Here is an 11659-nt window from a genome sequence, read left to right as displayed (position 1 = left end):
AAAGTTACACGGTAGAAAACTTTTTACTAGAAAGTCCGATTTCCTTGGTTTTTACGGCTAAAAAAAAACCACCATGTAACAGCGGTTCTATCAAACATCTATTCTATGTCCATAGGCATCTCTGTGCGCCAAAAAAAAAAAAAACCCGAAAAACTATGAAAGAACCGATTTTTTTTTTTTTTTTTTTGGTCCAGGTTTTATATCTTGAGAGCGGCCAGAGAGTCTACTTCTCCAGCTCTAATGCTGTTCAGCAGGCACAACAACCCAAGGACACCGCGCTCACCGCCTCCTTCAAACTATGCACCAATGACCCCCTCGCCAAGACCCTCCTGTATCCCCAGGTTCCTTCATATTACATTTGGAAAAAGAAAACGCGCATTTGGGAATCAAGGAAACAAGGACGACCCGTCGAGGGACAGCCAAACTTAAAATCTTTTCCCACCCTTGGAAGAGTTTACACAGTTCGCTCTAACTAACAGGAATGTTTTTACCTTCGCTTACTGCTGCATGAGGTCACGGGACCGACATCTTTCGACGACCTGAAAAGCTTCAACAGTGAAGTTTTTGCTACATACCGTTAAGCCTGCCTTAAACGCGGCCTGCTAGAAGACGGCGCTTAGTGGGACGCAACAATGGCGGAAGCAGCTACAGTATGCTCGGCGAGGAGTCTTCGAAAGCTCTTTGCAGTGCTACTGCAAACATGCGAACTCAGTGATCCTGAAACTTTATGGGAGAAATACAGGGAAGAACTTTCAAAGGACTACCACCACCAAGGACAACTTCTGGTGCCTCACTTGAACGTCGGTTTCAGCGAGTAATTTTTCAACAGAGCACTCATCGACATTGAGGACGTCCTACTTACTGCCGGCGGTAACGACCTTTCATTTTATGGTCTACCGAAAATCAGCAGAACGGGTTCACGCACACTACCAACAGGCGTTATTCAGGAAACAGCATAGGACGTTGATGCTCTTCAACAATAATACATCGACGAAAATGAGCCGAAGCTGCTTCAGGACCAGCAGCACGCATACAGCGCTGTCTACACTTCCATTCGTGAACGCAAATGAGGTATTTTCTTTTTAGATGCCCCGGGAGAAACAGGTAAAACTTTCGTGACTAAACTCCTTGCAAAAGTATGCCAGCAAAAACGGATCGCTTTAGCTGTAGCTTCTTACGGAATTGCCACGACTCTACTACACGGGGGTAGGACGGCTCATTCGGCCTTCATACTCCCGTTCAATGCTTCTGCGTCCGACTCAGGCACCTGCAGCATTACAAAGGACTCAGACAAAGCAGAAGTGCTGCGAAGGTGCCAGTTCATTGTTTAGGACGAATGCACCGTGGCACATAAAGGATCCCTTGAATCACTGGACAGGACCCTGAAAGACATCAGGGGCTGCATTAGCCCCATGGGAGGTGTCCCCCCCCTTCTATCTGGTGATTTCAGACAAACCCTACCCATAATTCCAAAAGGCACCAGAGCCGACGCTGTAATGGCTTGCATTAAGTTATCTTCCCAGTGGCAGGACGTGACAATTTTGATTCTTACATCAAACATGAGGGCCCTGCTTTTCGGCGACAACTTATCGGGCGACTTCTCCAAGCAACTTCTCACCATTGGTGATGGTACAGCTCCCTCCGATGCAGCTGGAGAGTTGGCTGTCTCACACGTAGGCACACCCGTGGACACTGTGGACGATCTTACGACTGCTGTTTTTCCTGATCTGCAGATGAACTACCAAAACCTGAATTGGCTGTGCAAAAGAGCCATATTAGCTCCCAAAAACACATTTGTTGCGAAACTCAATGAAAACCTACTGTGAAGCCTTCCTGGAAACCTTCACACCTACAAGTCTGTGGACAATGTTGTGGACCAAAAAGAGGCCGTTAATTTTCCACAGAATTCCTCAATTCCTTGGACCCCCTCCGGACTACCGCCTCATCAACTGCACCTCAAAATTGGAACTCCAGTCATGCTGCTGAGGAACCTGGAGCCACCACGTTTGTGCAACGGAATGCGGTTAGTGATAAAAAATGTGCTGCCTCACGTTATTGAAGCAAAAATTCTAATGGGTTGCAGCATCAGAGACAACATCTTTATACCAGGATATTTCTTACTCCATCAGATAAGCAATTCCCCTGTCCCTTGCGTCGACTTCAGTCCCCTCTTCGACTTTGCTTTGCCATATCCATCAACATATCCCAAGACCAAACACTAATAACAACAGGCCTCCATTTAGGCCAACCATGCTTCTCGCACGGCTGATTATACGTCGGATGCTCAAGAGTTGGATGCAAAAAAAACCTTTTCGTGTTCGCCCCGAAAGTCAAACCGAAAAATGTCGTCTACCGTGAGGTGCTGTAGGCGTCCAACATACCGCAGCTTCCCTGTCGAACAAATTTATGGTGAGTGAGTACTATTGTTGCCATTCTCTCAAAATTACCTGTTTTTCCTAAGTCTTTTTTTTAAACTTTGTCCGCTACAGCTTCTCAATCTTCTTGCAGATGGCTTGAGTTTTGGCATCACTGCACCCACTGCTTTTCATGTGAACGAAAAAGGACGTTTATACCTATGAACGGTTAACAATCCTGTTCAGGGCTATTGTGGGAACGATAACACGGCCCTTTTCAGGGCTACTTTACATTCAATTGTTGCACCCCCTGCGATGCTCTTGTGGCTTCTCCAAGGCTTTTCACCCTGTTGTTACCACTTTATTTATGGTCTATGGGAAAAAAATCACTTCTTCCTCAATGTCAATGTTTGTAACTTAACGCAAAAAATATTCAGAGATGTACAACAAAAAAAATGGTAGACCCTATTAAGACCATTGCCGAGTACTTAATACCCGAGCAACGCCTGGTACTTCTCCTAGTATGTATATACATATATATATGACTATATAATACGTCGAGTTCAACGTCATATATGTTTACACTGGACTTTAAAATCAGCTTTGTCCTTAATATCATTGTCGTTCCTATTCATAAAATAAGCTCCAGTAATGAATAATAAACATCGTTTCTCGGCAGTGTGTGTGTGTGTGTGTAGGGGTGCACGTGTGTGTGTTTGCGTGAGCACGTGTGTGTGTGTGTGTGTGTGTGTGTGTGTGTGTGTGTGTGTGTCTGTGTATCTCTGTGTGCGCGCGTGTGTGTGTGATCATTCAGTCTCAAGATTTCTTGTCAATAGAGAAAGAGCTTGCGTCTAAACTAGATCCGAGGCTCCTTCATTGGAATTTCAACAATATCAACAGGGTATTTTTGTTTGTATGTATGCATGTATGAATGTATCTATCTATCTATCTATCTATCTATCTATCTATACGTGCAGATTTGTATGTTTTGTTTTATGCATGTCTTTTCATGCATATACTTGTATGTCTAGACGTGCTCATATAGACTTAAAATTTTAACTTCATGAAAGTTTTACAGATTTTTAGTTCCAGTGATGGATTGGATCAGTAGTCTTCGAATCAGCTTTCTCCATTCTGGTTTTAAGAAGCCTAGTTTCTCAAGATTGGCATTTAGGTAGTGTATTGCATATCCCAGCGCCCCAATAATAACAGATATAGACCTAATCTGGATAGAGTAACTGCAGATTTCTCAATAGTTCAGCGTAGATATTCTCTTTTTCACTGATCTTCAGCTTTATGTTAACATTCGCTGGGCAGCTGATTTCCGCAACTGTACAGTTTCTCTTCTCTATCCCAAATCATTATATCAGGTCTATTGAGTTTACATTTTATTGTGGTTTTCACTGAGACATTCCACCAGTACTCCTTTTTACTATGAGTGGTTATGGCTTCCACCAAACTGTGGGTTCTTATTTCTTTGTCCTCGGGTTTATTTATCCTTTGAACGTCTCTCATTATACGTTGTCCTAGCTACATCATGTCTCATCGGTAGGTAATACTGTGATGACAATTTTGGACAACTGCTTATGATGTGGGTGATACTCTGGTGTTAACTCCACAAAGTCTGCATCAGTTGTCACATTTTACTGCTTATCCTGCATCTGTCTATCTGTCTATATGTATATATGTACTACGTACGTGTGTAGTGTGTTCCTAGTATCTTCTAGCATGGTAAGTCATGTAGCGACAGGAGTTCTTTCCCTTGCATCAATATTTCTTTTATTCCTCATTTACAAAATTATCAAAGATTTAATTAATACCTTATCTACTTAAAGTGTATGGGTTCCGAACCAGATCGAATATAAAGTAATTCCGAATATTTCACTGATGACAACAAAATAAATCTTTCATCTTGCAATCTAGGTGAAAGAGCCCTATTTGTTGCGGATATGCTCCGTTGCTATGGTTATTATACAAACGCATTCAAACTAAACGATTACTATCTACTTAACTTCACAACTGTGTATTTCAACAAAAAATTAAGGTAAGATCAATTTGTAGTTGAACGAAAATATTTTACAAATTTTTCTTTTTCTTTTTTGTTTTTCCTTGTTACGTTTTATATTTTATGTGAAAGCAGTATTTGTTAACATACGAGGGGGTGCCGAAAAGCTCCTGGCTTTGGCTAAAAGAAAATACAGGAGGATCAGTTAATTATGATATTCTCCTCTCAGATTCACACACTTATTGCAGCGGTTCTTCAGTTTTTCTAAGCCCCGTGAAAAAACGCAGAAGGTTGGGTTTCCAACCAAGCCTTTCGTGACACCCTTAAAGCCAGGAACTTTTCAGCACACACTCGTATCTTATCCCCAACGAATTTTTTTTTTTTTTTTTTAAATTGAAAGTCAGTTTCTTAACAAAGAAGGAAGAAAACTATAGAGACGCTCGACGAAATATTTATGCCGTTAATGAAAATACTGGTTGCGAGCGTATGATAATGACCATCATAGCAGAATCTCATTCCAAATATTTCATCATTTACTGCACAGGCGTGGCTGTGTGGTAAGAAACTTGCTTCTCAACAACATGGTTCTGGGTTCAATCCGACTGCGTGGCAACTTGGGTAGTGACTTCTTTTATAGCCTCAGACTGACCAAAACCTTCTAAGTGGATTTGGTAGACAGAGACTGAAAGAAGCCCATATAAATAAATGTGTGTGCGTGCGTGCGTGTGTGTGTGTGTGTGTATGTGCGTGCGTGTGTGTGTGTGTGTGTGTCCACTTGACAACCATTGTTGGTGTGGTTACGTCTCTGTACCTTAACAGTTCGGCTAAAGAGACTGATAAAACTAGTACTAGGCTTTACAAAATAAGTCCTGGGTTGATTTGTTCAACTGAAACCCTTCGGGGTAGTGCTCCAGCATGGCCGCAGTCAAATGACTGAAACAAGTAAAAGAAAAGTAAAAGTATCTGTTTTAAGTTCAAATGTAAATGAAGTCACTTTTTTTTTAACTTTTTTCAAGTACCCATAACATTTTGATAATAATCAACTGCACCCTCTTGATTTACAAGAGTTTATTTTGCACCTGAGAAAGAAAGAAATGAGAGCAGACAAAATATATTCCTAAAGAGTTTATTACTTTTGCTACCAACCTAAGACTGCCCTTGGACAGGTTGTATGATGCATCATCATCATCATTTAACGTCTGTTTATCATGCTGGTATGGGTTAGACAGTTTGACTGGGAAACCATCCAACCCATGCTAGCATGGAAAACGGACGTTAAACGATGAGGATGATGATGATGATGTTAAGTCAGAGAGCTGTACTAGGCTTTAGTCATCAGTTTTCTCATCTGGATTCTCATCTGGATGTCCTTCCTAACGCCAACCACTTTACAGAGGGTACTGGGTGTTTCTTAAAGTGTCACTGGCACAGGTGCCTTTTATGTGTCACAAGCACAGGCCATGATTATGGTTCACTTAGCTTGATGTGTCTTTTCAAGTACAGTAAATTTAAAATGCAAACTTATATTTTTAATTTATGCTCCAAACACCAATTTAATAATGACTAAGTTGTTTTACTAAACTCTTCATCATTATTTTAAAAATCAATTGAAACACTAGCATAGTATTTCAATAGAAATATGGTAACAAAAGGGTTATATGAGGATTAATTAGCATTGTTATTTTTCTTGGTACAGTTTAGTTAAGCTGTACATAAAAATAATCAGGAACAAGAGTGTGTTGGTATATTGTTCATTTTGCTTCATTCAGTTACACACTGTGAGGGCAAGCATGATCAGCCATCTAAATCCCCAGACTAGTCTCCTGCCTAACCGAAAGTCCCTTCTCTGTGGACCAAATCACTAGCTAGCTTGCAGTGAAGTTCCTGTCTATAGTTCATCTGTTATCAGTGCCCGACACAGATACCAAGAACTCCTTTGGTACCTGAACACTTCACAGAATTATGGGTTAGCATTGGCCAGATTTCGTACCCAACCAATGACTATACTCAGAAACTAGGATGTGTCCTGAAACTTGTATTATTCAGGAGTATCAGCTCAGACTGATTGCTCATGTTGCTCAGTTGTCCTGGTTGGGTCCTGCACGTCACATTCTTTTCCCTGGTAATCCAGCCAGGATGATGGCTTGTGTTGGTCAGCTGAATGCCACATGGTCGTAGTGAATGAGAAAGTATCTCACAGAGACGGGGACTGAGTGGGACATTGCTTGGAAGATTGCCCAGGATAACTAAGCAAATACCAAATAAATGGTGGATGCAGTGTTGCACTGCAACAGCACATGTCCCATACCTGACATGGCCTGATTTGTCATTCTTCAGCTTATTGTTGCTGTGTTTACTGTTCTGAATGTTGCTACTATTGCTAGCAAATATTTTATTTTATGAGTATCTCTTTTATAAATTAATATACTTCATGAAATTCTATTAGTTTGTCTGTTTTCATTCCTAAGACAATGGAAAGGCTAGAACCAAAACCCAAGTCTATATCAAGAGCACAAAAATGGACAGATTCGGTGGAAGAAGCCTACAGATTTCAATGTGCAGGTTACCGAGATGAGATGGAGTATAAATTTTTCCAGAAAGCTAAAGTAAGTACTAAAGTAAAGACGTATTGATAAGAGTTAAATAATTTCTTTAATTTTATTCTAATCAATTTTAATATTTTCTGAGCAGTGCAAATGATTACTTAGCATAATGGTACAGAGCACTCAGCCAGAATTTCAGAGGTACTGAGTTCAATTGTCTATGGTGGATTGCTGGCAAATTTTTAAAGGCAGTGAGCAGGCGGAATCGTTTAGCACACTAGGCAAAATGCTCAGTGGCATTTTATCTGTCTTCACATTCTGAGTTTAAATTACACCAAGGTCGACTTTGCCTTTCATCCTTTCAGGTTTAATAAGAGTACCAGTTGACTTACACCCTCCCTCAAAAACTGTTGGCCTTGTGCCAAAATTTGAAATCAATATTTTCTCAGCAGTGACTGAGAAGTATAGATCTTACAAGATTAATGAATTTTGTCACCAGTTTTTCACTCAGGTGAACCTAGAAAAGACAATGACTTACTCCACCAAGATGTAAACAGATTCCACTCATATGCTGGCAACAGGGACGCTGCATATCTAACAAGTGTTTTGTAATGATTCCAGTTCAAAGTTCAAATGTACTATATGTAATAGTGTAAGTGTGTGCATGCACAGCTTGTGTGCACACATGCACACACACACACACACACACACACACACACACACACACAGATGGTGCAGTGAATAAACTATCATCTAAATTACATAAAAATGAAAATAACACTGACATCTCATTTTAACATATATGTACCAAAATTACATAAAAATATCTTGAAATATTTTAAAATACTAAAGAATAAATTTATTCAGTAAAATTGCCATTGGTTTCAATCATGGCCTCCAGATGACTTTGGAATCTCCTGCAAATCTTCTGGATGGTCTCCTTGTTTAAGTTGGTGAATGCTTCCATAATCCTTGCCTTCAAGTCATCTTTGGTGTTACAAGGAATTTTGTTGGTCTTTTGCTCAACTGTGCCCCAATTGTGCCCCTCCTGCCAAGGGGGTTGCAGTCTGAGGAGTTAGGTGGCCAGATGGTAGGGGTATTGACTGGGTTCTCCAGCTTGTGTGGCATAGTGAAGAGTCCTGTTACCAGACATAGGGTCTTCTAGCAGCCACCCTCTTGACCCAGGGTAGCACTACTTCCTCCAGGAACTTGATGTAGGCCTCCATGTTGAGTCTGAGGCTGTGTGGGAAGATAAATGGAGGCATGACGTCGCCATCACTAGTGATCACTCCAAACACCATGATGTTGACTGGATATTTGATTTATATCACTGTCGGTATATGTCCTCAGATTGCACTGTTCTCAGATTGACACCCAAACACTCTGAAAGGTTCATATTGAAGCTTCCAGTGCAAATACCAAGCAGTACAGCATGTTGTTTCCAAATTTCTGGCAGAGATAATTGCATCATGATGCTGTTTTTCTCACAGACTACCCAACTGACCCTCCTGTACTGCGTAGTTGACAAAATCAAAAACAAACAATGCACATGTGTGAAATTAAAAATATAAAATGGCAACAATTTACCCAACATACCCTGTACATATTGTGTGGTATAATTTTGAACAAGTAGTATAGCTTGATAAATGACGAAAGGAATTAATATTTCAGTCAGGAAACCCCGGGTAGCTGTATTTCAAAAGGCTCTTTCTGAGTTTTATGATGATGATAATAGTTTCAAATTTTGGCACAAGGCCAGTAATTTTGGTGTAGGGTATTTGTTGATTACATCAATCCCAGTGTTCAACTGGTACTTATTTCATCAACCCTGAGATGATAACAGGCAAATTCCACCCCAGATAATAATAATAATAATAATAATAATAATAATAATAATAATAATAATAATAAAAGGCAGTGAGCAGGCAGAAATGTTAGCATGCCGGGCAAAATGCTTAGTGGTATTTCGTCTGTCTTTATGTTCTGTTTTCAAATTCCGCTGAGATCAACTTTGCCCTTCATCCTTTCAGGGGTCGATAAACTAGGTACCAGTTGCATACTGTGGATGATCTAATTGACTGCACACCCACACAAAAAAAAAGTTGGGGCCTTGTGCCTAGAGTAGAAAAGTATAATGATTTCAGATTTGGGCACAAGGCCAGCAATTTGGGGGAGGGGATAAATCGATTACATCCACCCCAGCAGTCAACTGCTACTTATTTTATTGACCCAAAAGGATGAAAGGCAAAAATCCAACTCAGATAATAATAATAATAATAATAATACATGTGTATGTATGTATATATTGTCATCTAAGAATCCGTAAGTCAAAACAATAAGCAGTCATATATTTGTCACTAGAGTAGGTATATTAATCTAAGTATACAGTATTACAGACCCATTTAAGTTGATCTTACCAATTGGTTTCAAACTTCTCTTCTCCAAGTAAACTTCTTTTGTCCCAGATTCAAGTAAACAAATTTATTAAGAATATTCAATTTGTGGCATTCTTCAACAAACAGCTGACATTTCCTAACACACATACATATATATATATATATATATATATATATAATCATAAATATATAGGGATTGACAGTAACCTGCTTCTCCAACATACTGAGAATTCAGAAATAGCAGTCAAAGAACTACTGATTTCAAAACTACAAATTATTACTCTAGATTGATAGCGATATTTTTGATACACACAGAACAAAAAACAGTAGAGAAGAGTAAAAAAACTTGCCTTTAGTTAATTTAGTACGATCGTTTCACAGTTAAGAGTAAATAATACTCTATTCTGATCTTCAGCTAAATATTCTAATAAATTTGTTAATGTCTAAATAACTCACGTTAATTTTGACCATGTGAACATCAATACCACGTGAGGAAGACGTTAAGAAATTTATCGGCCAGTAAGTTCAAAATCCCTCGCCCTAATGAATTTCAATTCAGTGTGCATCAGAAATAGTCCCGCATAGGAAAGAGACTCGTACGAATTTTTTTTTTACTCTTCTCTACTGTTTTTTGTTCTGTGTGTATCAAAAATATCGCTATCAATCTAGAGTAATAATTTGTAGTTTTGAAATCAGTAGTTCTTTGACTGCTATTTCTGAATTCTCAGTATGTTGGAGAAGCAGGTTACTGTCAATCCCTATATATTTATGATTATAAATGTTTTTTACCGAAAAAGGTTTTTTCATACTGAGCTACCCGGCAAAATTGTTAATTATTAATTTTATTACTAATTGACGATTCCCTGCCCTGCATATCTCTCTCTCTCTCTCTCTCTCTATATATATATATATATATATATATAGATATAGATATAGATATAGATATATATATATATATATATATATATATATATATGATAGATGCAAGTATGGCTGAGTGGTAAGAAGTTTGCTTCCCAACTACATGGTTCTGGGTTCAATCCTACTGCATGGCACCTTGGGCAAGCATCTCCTACTATAGTCTCAGGCTGACCAAAGCCTTGTGAGTGGATTTGGTAGACAGAAACTAAAAAGCCTTGTGAGCAGAGTTGGCAGATGGAAACTGAAAGAAGCCCATCATATATATATGTATGTATGTGTGTGTGTGTGTGTGTGTGTGCCTTTGTGCGTGTTTGTCCCCCACCATTGCTTGACAACGGTACTGGTGTGCTTATGTCCCCATAAATTAGCAATTTGGCCTAAGAGACTGATAGACGAAGTACAAGGCTTAAAAAAAATAGTTCTGGAGTTGATTTGTTTAACAAAAACCCTTCAAGGTGATGCCCCACAATAGCCACAGTCAAGTGACCAAAACAAAACACACACACACACATATATATATATATATATATATATATGCAGTAATCCCTTGCCATATTATGGTTCACCTATCGCGCACTCAGTACATTGCGGATTTTTCTGGTTAATACATGTAAATTCATATCATGGATTCCTCAGTATATCTGGGTTTCTGTGACCAATAGGTATATCTTTTTATATTTTAATTATTTCTGTGGGAGGTTTCGGAACATAACGCCCGTGATAGTCAAGGGATTACCTTATATATATGTGTGTGTGTGTGTATCATTCAACTACTACCATAGTTGAATGATATTATTTAATGAAGCTTTTTTGTCGCAGTTGGCGTCTTCCAAGCAGTCTCACTAATTCAGTTTTAACCGAAATCAAATTTTGTTTCTTGAATTATGTTTGACTAGTGATAAGCTGCATTTAGACATAAAATACTTAAAATCTGGTGTAGTAGAACAAAAGTTAAGAGAAAAAATATATAGACCAAACTGGTTGACTGACGGGTAGTAATGCCTGACATCAACACTTTGAATCCACACCATTCTTTTAATTTTGATTAAGAATTATTACATTGATATTAACATAAAAGAGAAATGTTAAAGGAATATATTGGTAAAGGTTTCGTAAAATTTTATCCATTAGAAAAAAAGATATTTAATTTTAATTCTCAAATTTTTATCAATTTTTGCAAGATATTGAAGGGACACAACTCATATATGAACTAAACTATTTCTTAGGCACACATACAACAAAGATAAAAGATAACATAAATCGATACAAAGAGTTCTAATATTTATTTTCATTAGTTTAAATTATTTTTTATAAAAAATGAAATTTTTTTGCTTAATTTTTTGTGGTATGGCTTTTTAAAGTCCATTGTTGAATAAATTATTTCAATAACAATATTATATTTTGATTATTTTGATTTTGTCTCTATGAGCAATACTGAAT

General features: G+C 38.4%; 1 protein-coding gene across 3 annotated transcripts in view; it reads left to right on the top strand.

Annotated features, from left to right (window-relative positions):
- Positions 1–3136: 3136 nt before the first annotated feature.
- The window catches only part of LOC149135051 (meiosis expressed gene 1 protein homolog), an 11307-nt gene continuing 2784 nt past the window's right edge, over positions 3137–11659 (top strand). The window contains exons 1-3 of one of the 3 annotated variants that reach the window (XM_089353851.1): positions 3137–3255; positions 4278–4398; positions 6828–6965. In XM_089353851.1, coding sequence (XP_089209977.1) covers positions 6831–6965 — 135 coding nt within the window. In that variant the 5' untranslated portion in view covers positions 3137–3255; positions 4278–4398; positions 6828–6830. Of the gene's footprint in view, positions 3268–4277; positions 4399–4762; positions 4917–6827; positions 6966–11659 lie in introns of those variants that run through there. The other 2 variants (XM_089353850.1, XM_089353852.1) reach the window with 2 other exon arrangements.

This window comes from Octopus bimaculoides, chromosome 6 (genome assembly GCF_046866305.1).
Source record: "Octopus bimaculoides isolate indiv1 chromosome 6, ASM4686630v1, whole genome shotgun sequence".
Lineage (NCBI taxonomy): Eukaryota > Metazoa > Mollusca > Cephalopoda > Octopoda > Octopodidae > Octopus > Octopus bimaculoides.
This window is presented reverse-complemented; position numbering and strand designations above follow the sequence as displayed.